Source organism: Siniperca chuatsi, linkage group LG21 (genome assembly GCF_020085105.1).
Source record: "Siniperca chuatsi isolate FFG_IHB_CAS linkage group LG21, ASM2008510v1, whole genome shotgun sequence".
Taxonomy (NCBI): domain Eukaryota; kingdom Metazoa; phylum Chordata; class Actinopteri; order Centrarchiformes; family Sinipercidae; genus Siniperca; species Siniperca chuatsi.
The window spans coordinates 8166053-8188262 of record NC_058062.1 but is presented as its reverse complement, the minus strand read 5'-3'; the positions used below and the strand labels follow the sequence as shown (position 1 = coordinate 8188262).

General features: G+C 38.7%; 1 protein-coding gene and 1 long non-coding RNA gene across 2 annotated transcripts in view; one reads left to right on the top strand and one right to left on the bottom strand.

The window, feature by feature from the left end:
- The window catches only part of elfn1a (extracellular leucine-rich repeat and fibronectin type III domain containing 1a), a 75934-nt gene extending 55336 nt beyond the window's left edge, over positions 1 to 20598 (top strand). Inside the window, exon 3 of the mRNA XM_044180241.1 lies at positions 14442 to 20598. Within this exon, the coding sequence (XP_044036176.1) occupies positions 14835 to 17207 (2373 nt within the window). The 5' untranslated portion in view covers positions 14442 to 14834 and the 3' untranslated portion in view covers positions 17208 to 20598. The remainder of the gene's footprint in view (positions 1 to 14441) is intronic.
- Positions 1 to 22210, bottom strand: part of LOC122868381 — a 117735-nt gene that overhangs the window by 26100 nt on the left and 69425 nt on the right. The gene's annotated exons all lie outside the window — the stretch shown is intronic.

Genomic DNA, 22210 nt, shown 5'->3' with positions numbered 1-22210 from the left:
TCATTACCACTGTGCTTCTTTATTCTCTTATCCCTTCAGAAAGATAGCACTAAAGCTGCATCTCAAAATGGATTATAGATTAGTATCAGTGTCTGACTGTCCAACTTGTGTCAGGATTGTGGCACAGTCCCGACAAAGAATCACTTATCCAGTTTATTTTGAAAACCTAGTTGAAGGTGTAATAAATCTACTATATGAAAGCAGTACACTGGTGATGAGTGATATGAGTAAATTAGTCAATAATGCTGCCGAAGTTTCATTTATCCAACTGCGTGCGATCAAGATGCATGTGTGTCCAGGTTTACTGTACAGCAGCTGCATTTACTTAATAATTCACCTTCAGTAAATCAACAGCTGTAATAGACAGACTGTAATACCCTGATACCTGTATACACACAGCTGTGGGTGGTTCATGAATAAAGACCACTGACTTCCCTGTACAGTAACATAATGTCTACAAGGGCGAAGTTACTGTGTCTAACAATAAAGAAACTGACATGAACACAAACAAAACTGCTGCTTTAGCCACAAAAATTATCAATGCTAGGAGCGTAATTTCACATGTAGGTGTTAAGGCCATTGGAAAACAGCAACGACAAAAGAAGTAATGCCTGCAAATCACAAATTTATTTCCACAGAGTGTGTGTACAAAGACAATACATCAAAAATACAGTATATTCTATTTTTTTAAAAATTCTTGTAAATTATGGTATAGTGTCTTGCCAATATCTATCCATGTTCTCAATCTTGACATGCATGTATGTTAGTGTATAGAAAAATATGATGCATATGTGTTAAGGTTTTCCGGTGAAAAAGGTTTTTACAGTGACTCCCAACCAGGTGTACTTGTACCCCAGAGGGCTACTTCTGAAGTTGCAAGGGGGTACAGGGAAAGATTGTAGGGTAGCTCAACTAATTTAATAAAACTGACATTATGATTTTAAAAAAAGATCCACATACTCAAACAGCTATGCGCAAAAACTACTTAGCAAGAGAAGGCTAGCTAAAATTCTAGCTAAAGTTGAAATAGATAGCTAAAAGTAATGGATAAACAGCTGAAATAATTAGCTAAAAGTATTGTATAAATGGTTAATATAGTAAGCTAAAAGCAACTGATAAATGGTTAACATATTTGAAACATGATGAGTGAGTTCATCTGACATGTCTTTGGAGGTATATCAGACAAAAAAAGGTTGATATACAACATCTTAATGTTTTCTTTCATTTAACTTAACTTTTTTTTGGCATATTCTTGATATATTTGAAAATTTTATTTAGAAATTTGACACAGTGTAAAATTTTTATCATCGAAAGTTATCAATGATCTAATCATATCATATTAGCCAGTATTATTTTTCTCATTTTTTTCATAAGTTCACTATTTTTCTGAACCTGGGTATTTGATTCACCTCTTTTTTTAATGACTTTTATGACTATGTACCATTTGCTACAGTAACTTTCAAGCAAGTAACCTTGCTTTTACTTTTGCACAGTGTCTTTCAAATTTTGTGGCCTGGCTGAAAGCAGTCATTCCAACAGGTAACTTGGTAAAAGAAGAACGCTTCCATCTGCCAAATGATTCATCACAGCACATAAGGCATCTGTCCACTATCTAATATATCTTGTCATATGACCTTTCGACTTGGTTGTAGAATGAGAATTGCCTTCCTTAGTAGGTTATGACACAGATGACATTTAATGACTACACTACACTAGACACACGCACGCGGTTGTTGCTCTCAGCTGCATGCCCGAAAGTGTTTTACCACAGGTGTGTAGTACTAGTATGCCTTCAGGGCTTTCCGCCAGAAATTATTTCATTAGCAAGGTTTTTTGGAAGTTTTGAGCATATAACTGCAGGGCTTGACATTGAAATGAACCCTGAATTCACCAAGTTAGATCCCTACTGCCTCTCTCTGCCATCACTGGCCTTTCTGTGCTACTGGGTTAAGTTAGCTTGCTGAACAAGTCTGTCGCTGAGTGGCGGCTCTCACTTGTTCTTCGAGTCAAACCATTAGCAACAGAACTGTTTTCAACACAAAGATGGATAAAGACTTCACATTTATTTTTCACTTGCCCGATTGAACAACTGCATGAGGCAGTCCACTTGCCCGAACACAGCCTTTACTTGCCCTGGGCAAGCAGGCAAGCATTAATGTTGCGCCTTGAGACTTGGATTATACTGCACGAGTTGTGTGAGCATTTTTAAATGGATGTTTTGATATAGTTTTGCTGTTTTAAAAACCAGAGCGCCATCAACTTCAATAAATCTGGATGCCATGTTTTTAGCTTAATTCTACATTCACATGGAGGCATCGGCATGCAAGCAAAAAAATCTTCAGGAATTCAAGGCACCACCGGGTGAGTAACTGATATACAAATCATTTTGGAGGTGAAGTGCTCCTTTCGGTTAGTTAGCATACAACAATGACACCAACTCAGCTGAGAACTGGCTCAAGTTTTTTGCGTCATCGATCAGTTCATCAAAGCATTAATCTCAATCTCCCGATCGCATATTTTTACTGAACATTTGCCGATCGATCTGGGCATCCCTAACGTGACAGCTACTCAAGGACAAGGTGATTTTAACCGCTGTTTACTGTATAGGTACTATAATATTTTTACTTTGTGAAGCAACAGTTGCTTCTTTTTTTAAATCCGCAAAGCAAATACTCTTTTTTCCAATGTGCGTTTGAGGAAGTAAATTCAAATGGACAACAGCAATAAAAATGCAAATTCTGACACAATGTTATCAGAGCATTTTATGTCCATTTATCTCCACTAACGTCCATTAGCATTTAAAGCATTTATTTGTTGCATCCTCCAACCAAACTGGGATTAAAGTCCTCCCAGTGGTATACCTGTCATTTCATATTGAGATCTCCTTCTCCAAAAAACCTTTCACTCCTTTGATAGTCAAGCACGAGCTCTCTGTTGCATCCTCTGCCCCTTATTGAGCCTGAGAGAATTTGCTCTGTCAGAAACAATAATGTTTGTTTCAAGGCAGAGACAGTTTTACCACAAGGTGGTTGTTTCCATTTGCCTCCCCCATGTTTCCTTTCATTCCTACACTCATCATAGATGGAACAAATTGCAGCACCAGGAAAGCTGGACTTTTCTAACACTGATTGGTTTTTTTTTCCCTGTCACCTTGTCCAACTATAATACTCCTCTTGGGTCCTGTAAAAAGGAGCTCATACTGTAGGTTCAGAGAGGAAGTCATTATTCCCCTCAAATCAGATGATCATCAGCTGATCTCCCTGAGCACCAACTACCCACCTACACACACATTCACATAACAGACTAATGTATTAAAATTCCTGCTTCATGAATCTTTGCTACTGCTGCTTCTATGTGCTGTCACTGACCACAAGCTTAAATGCACCACCCATGGATGGATTACTGAAGGGGCCTACTGGGCACAGGCACAGGGGCCCAAAAGGTCATGTGGCACCTGGGCCAGAGCCTCTATTTGAAGTGACTGTTTGACATTTGTTGTCTAAAAGTCAATCAAATGACCACAAAGATACTCAAACTAACTACAAAGAGACACAAAACGACTACAAAAAGATGCAAAATGACTACAGAGACACAAAATGACCACAGACGCAAAACGACCACAGAGAGCCGCAAAACGACTACAGAGATGCAAAATGACTACAGAGACACAAAATGACCACAGACGCAAAACGACCACAGAGAGCCGCAAAACAACTGCAAAAAGATGCCAAACGACTACAGAGATGCAAAATGACTACACAGAGATGTGAAATGACCACAGAGAGCCGTAAAACAACTGCAAAAAGATGCCAAACGACTACAAAGAGATGCAAAACAACTGCAATGAAATGCAAAATGACCACAAAGAGACAAAACGACTGCAAACAAAGTGGCTGATTTCAGTTTGGGTCTTATGTAGGAGAGGCGGCGGGCCTTTTACATTTCTGTGGTCTGGGGCGCATTGTCTCATAATCCGTCCTTGGCACCATTCACCACCTATATCCTTGAGTCATATTTTCCGTTTAGGTTGTTGCTGCTTTTAACTGCTATTATTGCTAACCATCATTAGTTGGCAAGTGGCTGTCATGCATTGGAGGCTAAAACCACACCACAGTCTTCACCTATAATCAATTGCAGGTAGTGCTGAAGCACTGAAACTGCTTTCTGCTAAAAAAAAAAGAAAAAAGAAAAAAAAGCAGTTTCCGGTAACTGCTCTGTTCACCTCCTCAATACAAGCCTATTCATGAACTAGAGGTTATCATTATTGCTATGATACACTAGATATTTGAATATCAGAAATACTTTATTAGAAATACTTTATTGATCCCCCAGGGAAAACTCTTTTGTTACAGCAGCTCACCTTTACGTCAGTGCACACAAGAATAGAAGTACTAGCAAAAACATGTTGCTTTGATGGATTTTTATACACTTGAAGACGTACACTTGGCCAGTGTGCCATTGAGAGGAATTATATAGCCAAAAAAGTGTTCAAACAGCTATATCTTCGGTTTGTTTGGCTTCTTGGTAAATTTACAGTTTGATCAATTTACCCAGAGTCCAAATTTGTAGACACATTTTTAACTCTGCCGTTTAAAGATAAATCTTGTCAAATATTGAGCTTTCTCCAGAATATGTCAATAGGATTTGTAGCTGGCAGGTCCTTCCAAAGTAAGGAAATACGCCACTGAACTTCTCCAAAGATTAATGTCTGGTTTAACTAAAGTACATGCTGAAATCTGTGTATTCATAAAGTCACATGTTTTCTAATGGAAAACTTTTTAGAGAAGCTCCTGAATGATCTTTTAGTGTTAAATTTATGTTTTATTTATTTGTGTTTATATGTCTGGACCTGGAAAGAAAAATTAAACAATGAGGGAAAACTTGACATAATTTATTCTTATGGGTAGACCAATTAGGCATCTGCAACCTCATTCTCCCAATAATCTGTTTAACATATTGTATACATACAGAATTACAGATACAAAGCAACAAGTAGAAACAGAGTGCAGTGACTTTATGTTTTAATCAGGTGAGCTATAGTATTATTATAACATTATTGAAATCTGGGAATAGAAAATAAAATATAGATTTTATTTTAGTTGGCTGGCATGGACAACACATTGAAGACGTTTTCCTCAATGGCAACTCCCATTGTTTTAAACTGCTTCATGAAATGGGTTCAATCGTGTTTTTGTGTGGTTGTGACTCAAACACGTGCAGCATACATTTAAAAAAACATGCAGACATATATGGATGGAGCCTCACAGTAGTTCAGGCAGGCTCTCACAATGGGCTGTCCATATAAACATTTGGAGCTCAGTCTGCATACAACAACGCTGAGCTCTGCATCTTCACTGCCACAATGCTGCCTGCTGTCAAAATTTTAACTCCCTCCACCTTCCCAGCCTCCTCCTGTATTAGCATTTAATTGTACATGAAGTTTGAATGTTTTTAACATGTGTTCATGTTCATTAAATAGTATCTCAGGCTTTGTCAGGGGGAGTGTGAGCATAGGGGCAGTCTGTGCCAAACTTACTCAGATTTGTTCCAGAGCATCACATTAGCGGAGCCACACTTCCAAACCGAAATGCATATTGCTGCAAGAAATGATTAAAACCTTGACACGAGTGCCCTGACTGAATTAGGGTAAATCTTGGTAAGAAGATAAAATTGTAAAATTCTCTGGAAACCAAGCTACCTCTTCAAAATGTAGATGAATTGAGTTAAACTTGTCTCACAGCCCTCTTTGTGGGGATAATTTCAAAGTGATAATGTCCTCTCCCTAAATGTGGCAGATAGTCTATTGGGTCAGACAGGGAATGGCTGCTCTGCTGTTCACAGCTTGTCAATCAGAACATTGAGGCAGGTTGACCTGTCAATCAGAAGCATGGTCCTGCAGTAGAGCATAACTGAATTAGCTCCAGTCACTTTCGGAAAGGTTAATTGGTGGGGAAGCCTTGGCTGAGCATGGTGAGGTAATTGACCAAGATAAGGAGAGCTGGCATATCACAGATTTTTATCAATTCTCTAAAAGAGAATATAATATAAAATATTAATAAAGTTATAAACACAAAGATGTTGACACCCAGAAATCCTGTTAAATCCATCTGACTAGTGAGTTTTCCATAACTTTCTGTCACGCTCAGGGCTGCACAGTAGCTCCCACTTTAGTTCGACATGTCATGAGTCAGCAGCTAGAGACATTGCTGGCAGATGCTTTGGCTCGGAGGCCAAAATAACGTGCCGAGTTGATGGTCAGGTGATGGTCTGGAAAATTGCATTTAAACCTTCAGGTGTTATTCCAAGTTGTATCTTACTTTCAAACGTATAGAATTAAATTAAACTACTATTTTGCTCCTGTCCCTTGGATAAATGCTCCTTGTAGCCCAGTTGCTTTGTTCCCTGTTTAGCATGCATCCTGTAGAGTTGAACTGTTATGGTTTTGTTATAGAATACAATACAGTACGGAGATCACAGCACTAATGTTAAAGAAAAAATTGTGTAAGGTGGAGGAGGACACACATTTCTGCTCTCTTGTTTACTACTAACTATTGTGCCGGGCTACTTTAATTCCTCTGCAGGGTTTCACTGATCTGTTTCCATCAGTGCAGTGTGATGCCACGCCATTCTCCATGGCTTATCATCTTTATAAGAGGTGTCACCCAAAGTAGAGCTTTTAGTTTATAATGAGATTTTTTGCTCTCGTCTAAGCTTGAGTCGTACTAGGTCATGAGCCTGCTGAAGGACTCTTGATACACCAAAGAACAATAGAGTGAGATATTGGGAATTTACAAGAGATGGCAGGGCAGTAAGTCATTTAAAGTTTTACAAAGTATGACACCTGTGCGGAATACCAAGTAGCAAGTGGGGCTGAATGTAACCTTTGAATGGAACAAGAGGCAGTTTCAAATTCAGGATGCATGTGCATATCTGTATCCGCCCAACCTTTGCACTCAAGGCTTTAATTATCCAAGAATGATCTGTTATTTGATGTTTAGCAATAATGTATCATCAGCATTAATTGAGATCAACCCACATTTCAGCAATACTTATTGTCCTGATGCTAATTTGCAGCTAATTAGTGCTAATTGGCTGCAAGAAGATGTTATTTGTCCTTTATTGATCTCTGCTAAATTTTAATAAACCTAGGATGTTAGATTATTGGGCAAAATAACAAAATAAAGGTGTATATGTATTTTTTTAGATTTGTTTTTCTTCAACAATTATAGTCAAGTTATAGGCCTCAAGATGATGAGCTACCTGTGAACAGATGTGTGAGGAAAAAGCAGAAACAGGCATTGTTAGTTGTGTTCATTCAGCAGGCAGTTTTCTGTCTTTATTAGACAAAAAGAGATAAAGTGTGTCATTCTTTTTTTCCATGTTCACAATAATCTTTCACAATACAACACATGAGGTGTTCACATATTAAACTGCTGAGATTCTGAATACACAAGTCTGTTGTTCAGTTAAACAGAAATAGTTATTTCACAGTATTGCTGTATTGCAAGTACTGCTGTAAAGTACTAATGTATAGCCTACTACAACTCAGTTGATGCTGTTTTAAACTGCCAAAATGTACTTTATGTTTTTGTGTTTTTTCGAAATTTCTCCAAACGATTAACCCAAAATGTGTCAATCAAACTTTGGTATGCATGTAAGACCTGCCCCCAGAGACAGACAAGGCAATCTGGCTTAACTTTCAACGCATTGCTATTTTATGGAATTTTTACTGTGCTAAGTGCCCGGAACACTGTGAGTCTCCTTACACTAACCATAAAACTAACTCATTCAAGCATTCTTTGTCTTGTTGCATTTACACAAACCTTAGATAAAGAATTATGTTAAGACACAGATGTCAGGGAGCTACAGTACAGTGACAATAAATAAAAATACTGACAGTAAGGCCAGCATTTTGTCTCATTGTTTACACACGGGAGCTAGCAAGACTCCATTGCAGTGGGCAGGAAAATTCGAAAGTTTCCAACCTGACCAAACACACAATTTTCTACATCAAACTTTATCAAAACAACATCAGAACGGTTTTAAATGTCCTTAAAAATAAGTTGTCATGTGATAATACACACTACAAAAACCGTCTATACAGGAAAAGGCAGAGACAGGCCATGTTAGTTGTGTTCCTGTAGCAGGCTGCTCTCTGAGAAGCAGAATTCTACTCACTTTGCTGGGTGCTCCACCTTGTGGTGGAACTCAGGAAGTGCACTTTAGGAAATTAAGCTTATATCAATAGTAAAAACACATTTAAATCTGGCATTTTCACAGAATTTCACAAAATACATAAAATAATTCCAATGTAACAAGTGTTACCATACATTTGCAGGTGTCACAGTAACAATGCTCACAATACTAAAGCGACTATAATCTGTATTTTTATTTCTATATTTTCACCTGATTCTGCAGCTCCCCTCACCTTTACAGAGCTTTATAGCGAGTTTCAGCTCATTGTTTAGCTGTCTGGCCCACAACTTGACTGTTTTGGTTCACTCTCACTGCTCTCACAGTGTCGTGTTCAGCCGCAGCAAGCAGCTGTTTTAAGTGATAAAGCTCTAAAAACCGACTGTACGTTACCTGCCCAGCACAAAACAGCAGACAGATACATTTAGCGACTAGCTGGTGAACATAGTGAAGCATTTAGCAGCTAAAGAGCCAGATATTTCCCTCAGGAGTTGGTAGAGACCAAAACCAGAGCTAGAAGAACAATAAATATTAGACTTACATTTGCCAGGTGGTCAGAAACACGACTCCAAATGAATGATAATGTCCGTAACTTCTGGATGTGTAAATAAGCAACTTTTTGCTAACAAATTCGCCATATCAATTTAAAAGGTGATGATATGTTGATGTTGTGTTCACAGCTTGTTTGTGCTGCCCCCAAGTGGCCATAAAAATCTGTTATTGCAGGTTTAAATGTATGTGAAATGTTCAGGCCAATGCTGTTAAATCAGAAATTTCTATGGAAATTAGTGTTTTCAAGGGTTCTAAAATCCCCTATATTATGTAACTCCAAATGCAGTACCTTGTCACTACATTTATCACTTTATCTCAGCCTCAGGAGGTCATATTGAGATAAATACTGTGCTAAAAGCTTCGTCTGGCTCCATTTTATATGAAGAAGCAACTCCAATTGTCATGTGAGAATAAAAGGCTTTGTCTGGAAAACAAATGAATTCAGTGCACTGAGGTGGCATACAATACTCCTCACTTATGAGAGAAGTTGTTCTAGCTAAAAACTCCATCTGCTGAGCTTCAGTCTACTGAAAAAGACACACCAAGTCCAACAAGTATATTACTGAAGCCATAAAAAGTGCTGAACCTTTAGCAAACAGTACTCAATGAAGACAGGACCATCAATTCTTTCAAAGGCAATATTCCCCGAGTAATTAATGTATGAGTTTAATATCCTCTGATATAACTGAAGCATATGTGCCCTTATACTCCCTCTCTCCAAAGCAATTCAGTACCTCAATCAGCACAATGTTTTCCTTCCCCAAGAGAAGTAGTTCCATTTCAACTCAATTGATTCTCCACTTCTGGTTTCCCATCTTTTCTTTTTTTCATTCTTGCCAGCAAGAAGTGCATGCATTTCCAATGACATCAAATAAAGGGCAGTCATTGGTATGGATGAGGAGGGTCCTCAGAGATTGAGGCATCTTCACCGTCACAATGCACAAGATAGCATGGGGAGAAACAAGAAAAAGCAGGGCCTCAAACTGTAAAAACAGATCCTTTGATATCATACTTTTGTAGACACTTGAAGAACAGAAAAATATTCATTTAGAATGCATGGTGAAATTGTTTTGACAGACACACTGACAAACAGAAGGGGACTGAGAGGCAGAGATAGCCAGAGAGGGTGGTGAGGTGCAGTCTGGTTAGTTTGCATACAATATACGACTGTTTGTGGGGCAGGAGATTTAGAGACAGTAGTTTCAAGATCTTTCTTTCTCAATGTGGCATTCTGGAGCTTCTGTCAAAGTTTGCCTTGAAGCACTGCCTCTTGTGGCAGAGCAGCACTCCTGAGGCTCTGTGTGAGAGAGGAAGACTCTTCTGCTTCACGTTTAAAGACTCCAGCCAGACACAGAGAGCCACTGCAGCTGAAAGTACTTTCCAACCTGTCACTATGACAACACCTACTTCAACACTCTCCCTTAAGGACGTATCAGTATTTGACTCTAAAAAGTCAGATTCTTTGCTCAAATTTAGTTATTATTCTATGAAAGATAGACCTTTATTTCTCCACAGCTTACAGCTGCGTTTGTGATGTTTTGTAGTCTTTTCTCATGAAACAGAACCAATGATTTACTGAGTAGAAGTTAAGTATGAAGAGGCCCTGAGCAGCTGGAACAGAAATTTACAAGGCTATGTTTTATCATGTTGAATCATTCTTCAACAGCAGGGTTTCAATAGGTTATCCACAGACGAGGAAAAGAAAAGCCTTCATTACCCAGTCTATAAAGCCTAAATGGAAAAGAGACTGTGGAATGGCTGCCTGTGTCTGATAGGGGAATATACTCAGCTCATGCCTTGGGTGTTCTGGCCTGCTGCACTCAGGACTAGCACTGGACCATACAGATTGCTGCCATTATGGAAAGTGGGTCTGTGGTGGCAAAAAGACCTAACCTCTCATAAGGCAACATTCAAGGCTGGATGCCTTAGGCTCACTTGAAGATCTGAATATACAGTATGATGTGATTTGCCTTAAATCTCAGCACTAAGAATTTATTTTATCGTATTTGGTTGCTTTGTTTAATCCCTAACAACTCAACACTACTGCCGTTGTTTTTGTTGGCATATGCTGTGGATTCATTGGGACACGAGTGCATGAGTTAAGATACAGTGTTTGAATGCAAAATCTATGTTTTGTCATGCAAAAGCTACAGTATCCACTATCAGTGTAAGCATGCTTGCGTATTTGTGGGGAACTAGCCTGGCTGTAATTTATGCATGGTTTTCAGTGGTGAGGCAGCAAATCAGTTGGAGGCTCACTAGAGTGAGCCAGTGTGAATAAACAAAACACAGCCAGTGCATTCTTAATGAGAGGAGACTTCTCAGCTTTAACTTAAACTTCCATTTAGCCGCTAAAGGATCTTGCACTAGTGCCACGCTGTGAGCAAGTGGAGGTCGGGTCAGATGAGCTCAGTGCAGTATTTGCGATAAAGGTCAGAATAATAACAACACACCGTTTTTCTTCAAGAGATCCTTTATCATCCCAGATATTCTGCAGAGCTGTATTTTTCATATTCATTTCATGGAACATTTGATTTAGACCCTCTTTCCTCCCAGGGGCTTTGAGAGTGTTCTTTTCTTCAATGCTCTTCTGCCGCTGCTCTTTTGTCGTCAAGAACGTGGTTTTGTAATGGCAGCCTTTGGCAGTGTCCTCCACCACAGCATTTATTTCTCCTCTTTATCTGGATAGCTGACCAGTGCTTTTACTTGTTCATCTCAGCCCGATTACAGATTGCAATTAAAAACTGTTTCTATGCACCAAAACTGCCCTTCATTTATGTTTTAAAACACTGTCTTTTATGTGTCTTTTAATGAAAATGGGGCCATGCACTTTTAAGTGTGTATGGACCCAGCCTTGAAAAAAGCTGTAGTTGCACAGGACTTAAATTCAGTGACAGGGTTGGTCTGCCCTCAGTTGTGGAACTTTTGTTACACTCATATTGCCAATAAAATCTTCATGTTGACTGCCACTGAACAAAATATTAGAGTTTATTGAAAGCGGCTTTTGCATACACCACATACTGTAGCAAAACAGCTTGCTGTACTACCACATTTGGAGTGGAAATGGGAAAGCAGAAATAGTGAATTGGCAATGAAGACATATCAGCTTCCCCATTTACAGTAAATTTGTGGAATATAAAGCACAAATAGGTTAAACTATTAACTATAGATTCACATAAATTTCACCCTCTAGGCCAACTCAAAACTATGTGAAACATACAAAGCTTCAGATTAAACTACTAATGTGCCAGTGTATCCGCTTATCAGCATACAGTGTTTACTGTTGGAGATGATTCAGAGCTGGGATGCCTTTTTCCCCCATTAGCATGATGTCAAATCATTGTTAGAAGTTATTATTATTCTGTTAAAGTTCTCATGTAATTTTAATATAACATGAAGCATGCAGCATGTACTGTTGGCTTTTGTCATGTGTTAGGGTTTTTTGGGAATATAAAATGTGGAAAACACATTATTTGTTATTGGTGGTACAGTGGCTTAGTGGTTAGCAGTATCGCCACACTGCAAGCAGATCCTGTGATTGAACTCCAATTAGGTGGACAGGGGAAACCCAGAACACATACCAACCCCAGCTCAGTAGCCCTAACGATCATAAACATTCATGTGGGATTCAGCATCTCACGATTTAGGTTCAGTTCTCTGTACCGCATGTGTTTCAATTGCTTAACCTCAACTATATCTTAACCATAGTTAACTTACCATAACTACAACCTTTCCCTAACCATACTGCAGTTGCCATGCACAGATATTGTAGAAAGAAAGATTTTTTAAAGTGTTGGCACTGAATGTTACATAATCTCAGTTTTTGCAGAATCATCTAATGTCCCATCCTATTTAGGGTCAAACTAAGAAGACAAATCAATGATTATGTACCAACTTGATGTATGATGAGGAAAACCACAATACTAGTGTGATTGTAATGTGATAAACTCAGAGAAAGGTCAAATGACAGTAGGAATGGTCTTTAGGGCCACGATGGCAAGTGGGGTTTCAACTTGAAGTATATTCTCTCTGCCATAAACCGTCACATTTATTCTATTCTAACAGTGATTATCCCTGTTGTGTAGAGCCATGCTCTCTAACACACAACCCCAGTAAAAAAAAAAAAAGTTCAATTTGATTCGAGAGCTACAAAAAATTTTTAATTGTCTTAAGAAATAATGAAAGTTTCACTGAATGTAGCTATCAATCTGCAATAGGTTGCATGTTAAAATCAATCTGACAAACTGCTTCAAAAGAAACATTATTATTGGTGATTGCAGTCTTTCAGCCACTACTTCATACCCGTGCAGCCGGCAGCATGATTTTTTTATTTTTTATTTCCCTGTTGGCAGCAGTACGTTGACCCTTGGACAATTAAATGCTGTAATGAAGGCAGTAATAATGAGTGATCCGGTGATGTAAGAGAGTACAGTTATGCTCTGCATCCATCTACTGACAGTAGATCTAATATAATATTTAATCTCTACACTTTAAAACAACACAATGTAACTACTAATTATTTTACGTTTATAATAATAATTATAATTAATAATTAAAAGAACACTAATAATTAAAAAACACATAAGCAGTAAAACACCCGTGCTAAATTCAATACACTTAGGGGTTTTACTGCTAGAGTCTTACTTAGTCTGGTATGAGCAGTAGTTTATGGTAGCAAATGTTCGCTAATGTTAGCAAATGTTTGTTAAATATTGCTCTGCAACTGACATGAAAGAGTCAGTTTTCTGACTTTATGACTGTTCTCTGCTTGTGCAGTTGTTACAATAAATTTTCATAGCATTTACCATTATCCTCTGCAGCAAAAATTACATAGGATTAAATATTGTGTTAAATATTGCTTTAAATTATCTGTAAGATTTCAAAATAAGAGAAGAAAATGGCTTTCAATGTAGCCCAACCATTTAGAATTTGCCTGTTACTGCAAACTATATCACTGAGGGCATTAACAGGCATTATCTTATTATATGAAACTGCAGAAACAGCAAAACCAGATGGAGTATTCAAAAGCAAACCAAGTGCTTGTAAGGAGGTCATATGCTGTATTTTGTATTTGAGACATAACAAAAAGCATCAAAAAAAGAAAAAAATAATTTTGGGATTTAAAATTTTTTTTTTTTGCAGTGGCCTCTACTGCTCCAGTGGCCTCTACAAACATGGCTTGTCTCCCTTTGCAAAAGATCTTATTTTAATTGAGGACAATCCAGTAATCACACCTTGAGCACAATTTCCCTCTTTTCTCCTGTAGAATCAATGCTCAAAAAGATTTTAATTTATGCATGAAGGTTTTCAGAGGAAAATCCTACATACATTGATCCAAAGCTTCATTTCATATGATGTTGGATAATTGATTTAATGCAGCTTCTTAACTGTGGCCTCCCTCAGTTGCATCTCACAGTCCTCGGGTTAATGGTGTGAAAACAGGGACCCTGCTTTTCCCAACCTGTCAAGTGGTAATTGGCCATCAGTTTCCAGAAATTGCAGTCTGCCACAGGGACTGCAAACACCTCTTAAATTGTGTACAAAATAATTAGTGGGACCAAGGAGAGCATGCAATAAACATGAAGTCTAGGCTTTGAGTGCAACATTTCAATACCAACAAATGCAATATAAGTACATTTCTTATCCTGATCAAATGTAATTAATGTCAACTATGTGTTCTTGTCTTTATATTTCAGGTTATTCCTCCGTGCACATGAGAGAGGCACAGAAAGGAAGACAAAAACAAACAGGAAAGTGGCAAAAACAATAAGATGAGACCATTTAATGATGGTAACCTTGAAGGAGAAAAGCACAAGCCAACCTGAGATGGTGAAATCTCTTTTAAGCATCACCATAAGTTCACTGCAGACAAACCTCAATGAAAGAAACTCAGTATAAGGGCAGATACTCAACATTTTTCTGATTGGCACATGGGGAGAATACCATCCATCAATGAAGAGGAGCCAAATAAAAGGATTGTTTCTGGCCCTGAGAACAGTTGAACATCCAGCTGATTTTCCAACAGGATCATCTTGGCTGTACTGAAACCACAGCGGTATCATCCTCCTCTCATTTTTTTGGCCCTGCACATGACTCTCAGAGAAGCACCAATGGCCTGCAGCTTAGGCATGGTGATGAGTGCCTTGTTTTGGTCTGTAGCCATTGTATATTTGACTCATATTGGCAGAGTCAGTGGAGACTGCTGGTTAATTGAGGGTGAAAAGGGCTTTGTATGGCTTGCGATTTGTAGCCAAAACCAACCACCTTATGAGGCCATCCCACAGCATATCAACAGCACCATTGTGGACCTTCGTCTGAATGAAAACAAAATCAAAAGTATCCAATATTCTGCCCTTAGTCGCTTTGCCAACTTGACCTACCTGAACCTGACCAAGAATGAAATCTCCTACATTGAGGATGGCGCCTTTTCTGCTCAGTTTAACTTACAAGTACTTCAAATGGGCTTCAATAAGTTGCGGAACCTGACAGAGGGGATCCTCCGGGGTTTAGGAAAGCTGCAGTACCTCTACCTCCAGGCAAACCTGATTGAGACTGTGACACCCAATGCCTTTTGGGAATGCCCCAACATTGAGAACATTGACCTCTCCATGAATCGAATCCAGCAGTTAGATGGGTCCACGTTTACCAGTTTGACTAAACTGACCACCTGCGAGCTGTATACCAACCCTTTCAACTGCTCGTGTGAATTACTTGGTTTTGTCAAATGGCTCTCAGTTTTCCCTAACAGGACGAATGAGCGAATGGTCTGTGACTCCCCACCTGGCGTCTCTGGTTATAGTTTACTGAGCCAGAATCCTAACAATCCAACATTTCGAAATGCGCTTCACATGCTCACTACTGTGTGTACTGATGACTATGTGACACCATTTATTCCTGTGCCCACTGAGCCCACGACACCCCCACCGGACTCGACACTTTGTGGGCTGGAAGATTGTCCCTCAGGCACAGAACCAGAAGACATTACGATCAGTACAACCTATAATGATGTGGAAGTAAACCCCCTGATGAAACTGAAGCAAGTATCGAATACAGGTGCCACTATCACGGTTCAGATTCCTCATCCCTACAAGAAGATGTACATCCTGGTTCTGTACAACAACAGCTTTTTCACAGATATTCAAAACCTGAAAGATATAAAGGAGGACATTGAACTAAAAAATCTTAAACCCCACACTAACTACACATACTGTGTCGCTTCGATACGTAATTCTCTTAGACACAACCACACTTGTCTGAAAATCACTACTGGCCCTTGGAATGGAAAGGATAGAGCTGTAAACAATGCAACTGCTACTCACTACATTATGACAATTTTAGGCTGCCTCTTTAGCATGGTAATTTTTCTGGGTGTGGTCTACTATTGCTTGCGAAGAAAGCGTCAGCAAGATGAAAAGCACAAAAAAGCAGGTAGCCTGAAGAAAAATATAATGGAACTCAAATATGGACAAGAACTGGAGGGAGGGACTATTTCTCGAATGTCACAGAAACAGTTGTTGGCTGGGGAGAGCATGGCACGTATGCCATACTTACCATCTGCAGGTGAAATGGAGCAGTACAAATTTCAAGAGATAAGTGATACTCCTAAAATGATGAAAGGCAATTACATGGAGGTGCGAAGCGTGGACCACCATGAACGCAGAGAGTGTGACATGGGAATGGCTGGAAATAGCCAGGGGTCGGTGGCAGAGATTTCCACCATTGCAAAAGAGGTGGATAAAGTCAATCAGATAATTAACAACTGTATAGACGCTCTAAAGTCAGAATCCACCTCTTTTCAAGGGGTGAAATCTGGAGCAGTGTCCACTGCAGAGCCCCAGCTCGTACTAATATCAGAACACCCACAGAGTAAATCTGGCCTTCTGTCCCCAGTGTATACGGACAGCTACCACCACTCTCTGCAGAGGCATCGGACCTCTGATGTCTCGCCAAAGAGGCCCAGCACTGCCACAGGAGGGCCCATGCGAAGTCCCAGGCCTTATCGCTCTGAATCCAAGTACATAGAGAAAACCTCCCCAACAGGAGAGACCCTCCTCACTGTAACACCTGCTGCCACCATCCTGAGGGCTGAGGCAGAGAAGATCCGTAAGTACAGTGACCACCGGCACTCATATCCCGATGCTCAGATAGAGGAGCTTGAAGGACCTGATGGTCACAAGTCCTCCATGTTGGAGCCTCTTACTCACTCCCGCTCCAGAGACTTAGCATATTCCCAGCTTCCATCTCAGTATCACAATCTAAGCTACTCCTCCAGTCCCGAATACTACTGCAAACCTTCACACAGCATCTGGGAGCGATTCAAACTCCACCGGAAACGGCACAAAGATGATGAGTACATGGCTGCAGGCCATGCACTGCGTAAGAAAGTCCAGTTTGCAAAGGATGAGGACCTGCATGATATTTTAGACTACTGGAAAGGTGTATCAGCCCAACATAAATCATAACCTCTTTAGGTGTTTTTAAAAATGGACCACACATTGCAGAAATGACACAAGAACCTCGTCTGACAGTTGAATCAATGGATACTTCCATATTATAATCAACTACTCACTCACATGTATCACATTCTCTTTTGACTGTGAGGAAAATGGGGTAAAGATTCTTTAAATTTGTCATATTATGTAAAGCATTCATCGGGAAAACGTTTATCTATTAAAAAAGAAAATATATTGCAAATTAATAATATATATGTTACAATGGATTATAGGTTTTTGGGTATCGCATGGCCAAGTCCTGTGACAGTGGATTTGCTGTTGTTTAATATGAAACTACTATATGAAGATATGTCTGAAACCTCAATATTTTTTTGAGGAACTATCTGAACCCTTCATTCAAAAAAAACTTTTTTTCTTCCCTCCCTGCATATATTTAATTCAACAAAACTATGTACAGATATGGGTTTCTATATTTGCAATGTTTGCTGTGTAAATGGAAAAGTATTAATGGATGAATCAGGTTTATCAAATGGAGCTCTGTTCATTTAGAATAACTTGTTGCTGAACAACGGCATGTCCCATTTTAAACCTGTCAGATCATTTGTCATTTTAACCGTTACCGCCTATTTTTTATTCTTTTCTTTTTTAAAGCTTTTACATGCATTTACAAGATACAGACAGATTCAGTTTTAATGTCCCCTTAATCACACAACACAGTATTCACTGGATGGAATCTGATAGACTTCATGCAGGCAAGATGCGGTATACTGTATGCTGTAATGAAGGTCTCAGTCATCAGTTTCATGAACCATCATCATATCGTATCTTTAGTACCAAAGTAGAAAAAGCTGAAATGTTTACAATATTTCTGCATGATCTGGGAGTCGTATGAACATACAGCAGCAGGTCCATGTTAACTTTTTTATTTTTTTATTGTATCAGTTACTCCTTCAAAAGTGAAAACATTGGGAAACAATAATATCCACATACAGGGTATTGAAAGCCTACTATTAATCACTAACATTTCAAAGGGAAGGCAGCTGTACTTTGTCACCTGTTGTTTAGGTAGAGTTAGCTGTTCTTCCCTGCAGGAGAGCCCGATGGATGAATGTAACAGATACATATTCTGATCTGTCTATGGCAGCTTATATGTAAGGAAATATTAATTTAATGCTATTAACGACTATTTTTTTCTTTTGCTTCAGTGTTTCTTCCAGTGTATTATATTGCATTATGTCTGATCCGATAAATGCAGGAAAGTAGTTCATTCTACGGATGGGCCTTGTTGCTTGCAGAGAGGTTTCATTTTGGTTTTACCTGCTAGGCTGTTCAGTCTTTTTGTATATTATGAAAGATACGTACCACACAAATATCAACATGCTAAAGTAAAATTTGAGAATGTGAAACTGAATCCTCTGACTTACTGGCTGTGAATTTGTATATCATGAAATTTTTTGAGTAAATATAAGACTTAACGTTTTTTCTTTGTAAGATGTTTATATAACTTATTTCAAACAGGCTCATGATGATTCATTACATATTCATGAATGAGCGATAAATATGTATTTAAGCTCTCCCGCTTACTTGAAGAATCTAATAATGTAACTCTAAATGTATTCTCAATGTAGGATGTGGGTTTATTAAAAAGTAGAAAACTTTGAGGTTCAGCAGTTAAGCCTCACCATCTGTCATTTCTAGGGCTGCAGAGATATTAAAAAAATCTCAACTGCTATTATATAAATTTGGCTGAATTGTGATCATGATTACGAAGTATGATTATCAGTTTTAATTTAAGGAAACAAAGACAACTATTTCCCCAAGTAGCAGCAGGTCTTCTTTCTATTTTTCCTTTTCTGTTCTCATTACTCAAGTTTTCATCCAAATTTAACGAATTTCCAAAAAATGTGCAAAAGAAAATGTAATTTAGTGCGTGTATTCATCCACTGCTGTTACGCGAATATTAGGCTAAACAGTTGGTGGAACTAATTCTCTAGTCAGGTGCGATTAAACCACTGCAGAGGAGAGGGCACAACGGGATGATTAAAAGAGCGCCAGTCAAACCTCAAACGAACAAAAGTGACGTGGAAAACTTGTTGGAAATGTGACATTTATGTTTGTTATATGTATTAATTTGAGGAGGGTTACAGGTCTACTCATCGCTCCACACAGATCTGATGTTTTTTGTCTGCTGCTATTTTTCACGTCTTCAGTGGAGTGGAAGCTTCAGTGAACATTTGAGTCACATGCTTCATGCACATCATGATTAATTCAGTCGCATTTTGCTTTTATTGATACACCAACTTTACCATCTCAGCCAAGCGTAAAAACTTCTTTGAGATAGTTCTTTTTCTAATTTGCAGCATTTCCACTGTCCAAATTGACAGTGAACATAAAAACAGGTGAATGGACACTCACTTTTTGTGGTCCTCAATTCATAAATTCAAATAGAACCAATTAGTACTTTATCATATTGGATGAAGCTACAATCCTAGTACAACTTTGCCCAGAATCTGTCGTGCTTTAAACAAAGCAAACCATTCTTTTCCATTTTGTCTCTTGTTGCATTTTATCTAACTTCAGTTTTGGTCATATGGCATATTTTGCACACTCAAAAAAGTGCATACCAACATCAGCCCTTTGAGTGGAAATGAATATTTAACACTTCAATATCTATGAATCAAAAACATGAAAGCAGGACAGACATACTCAACGTACTGTGTGTTTTGGTGAGGACCAGAGTCTGCAATCTCATAGCAGAGCTGACTCGAGAGAATGAATTTCTCTAGTGACATATTTTGTTATACTCTTTTTATGTTCCATTAGGCATTAAGTATGTAAGCATAACTGCAGGCATTAGTTAGGCCATTTGTATTTTTTCTGTGTCATAATGCTGCGTCCATTTCATGTAACTGTGTCATGACACTGTTATCATTCATTAATGTGAAATGAAGCTTTCATGAGCCTGATGTGAATGTGTTGTGTAAGCACTTTATAAAGTGTTAACTTGGTTGTCTGACTTAATATTTCAACCGCCTTAAGATTTTGGGATATGTGTACAAGTGTAAATTTCCTTTTGTTTTATTTCAATGTTAATACTGTTGACACGTTTCCATTTGTTGTTATTTTTATAAAAGCATTTCAGTATCTTCTGAGAGCTGTCAGGTTTCTAGTTCATTTAGCTATTTAGCAACATGTTTTTATACTGCATATTGTAGCACTTGTGTGTCTAATAAGAGTTTAAAGTGTTGATAAAACCTTTAGAAAGATCAACAGTTGTTGTTCAAGTGCATCAAAACAAACAAGAGCACAAAAATGTGTTTTTTTATTTTATTTCTTAATACTATGTTATCTGCTTTCAGACAAAGTACTGTGAAATAAAGTTAAGGGTGCACATACAGTATACACTCAGCATCTTTATTATGACTTCTGGCCAGAATCGCTTTAAGGCTTCTTTAACGCCCATTGATCACTCGATCCGGCTGCGTCACATTCAGGCGCCATCATGGCAATGTCTCGCTCCACGCTCTTTTCCCCACTCTGCTCTCTTTATGAGCCAGGTCTATTTATGCCATAAGAGCTTGCGTCTATGAAGAGTGAAATTTACTTGTGAATGTCATAGAGCCCAAAGGATACTGGATTTTTTAGGCTGATTCTGATATAGATTCTGATATTCTGATTCTGATATTTGACTAATAGCGATATATCGTCCGACAGTAACTTTTCTAACAAACAAACAATCTTGATACGGATCCCTTAGATTTTCTTTTTTAAGAACTGTGACAAAGATACACACTAAGCTAGACATTTTACAGTGAAAAACATCAACTTGTAAGTGCTCTGTGGTAGACAAACTAATTGAGACGCTATTTCAAAATTACCTCAAACCAGCCAGAGCCAGTGGACATATAGTATCATGTCATATGAGGCTATACTTAAGTAACATAGGTATAATATAATTAGTCAACACTTAAATGCAGAAGAAGAAGAAATAAAACACAACATTGCATATAAGCAAATCTATGAAGATGGGTTTTAAGCATGGACAGTAAGCTTTGTCACTGATTCTGCAAGCCTTCTCTCCTAAGGCAGGTCGTTGCAAAGCCGAGGGGCCCTGATGGCAAAAGCACGGTCACTTTTAGATTCAAGCCTTAACTTTGGAACGGCCAGAAGGGCCCCACCTGAGGATTTAAGGCTGCGAGCTGGCTTGTATGGGGTCAACATTTCCACTATGTAGCTTGGGGCCAGACCCAGACCTGCCTTAAAAGTGATCAGTAAATCTTCAATTCAAAATCAAATTCAAAATCAAACAGGGAGACAATGGACAGAAGCCAGGATTGGGGTGATGTGATGTCGTCCATTAAAACCAGTAAGAAGCCTCGCTGCTGCATTCTGAACTAGTTGGAGACAGGAGAGTGACTTTTGGTTCATGCCAGAAAGGAGGGAGTTACAGTAGTCAAGTCTAGAGAAAATGAATGTGTGAATGATTTGAAGGAAGCAGGACTGGACAGCTTTTTTTATCTTTGGTAGTAAGGTTAGATCAGAATCAAATAGTATTCTCAAATTTCTGGCAGTGGGCTTCACATTTGTAGACAAGGGACCAAGGCCACTCTCAATGAGACTGATAGGGTTTGGGTGATTGAACAATCTGATTTCTGATTTTGAGTTATTGAGTTGAAGAAAATTTGTGCCATCAAACAGTTGACATCACTGAAAAAAAGAATTAAAATTGCGCTCTCGTGGACAGGTGTACTGTGATTACTGGGTAGTAAAACAAGACGGTGTAGTTTCTCATTCGTCCAGGAATGTTCCATCGTAGAAAAGGTTTCAATCGTAGTCATCTGGACACTGTTTTCAGAATCAAGATGTTTCGGCTCCCATCCGGAAGTCATTCTCAATTGTGAAAAATGGTCTGAGAACTCAGAAATTTAAGCTAATCTGTGTTACTTAAGCCCTGCCCTCAGGAAAGAGTCTTCCTGAGTTTCTGCTGTTTAACCTGCCTAGTTTCACCTGAA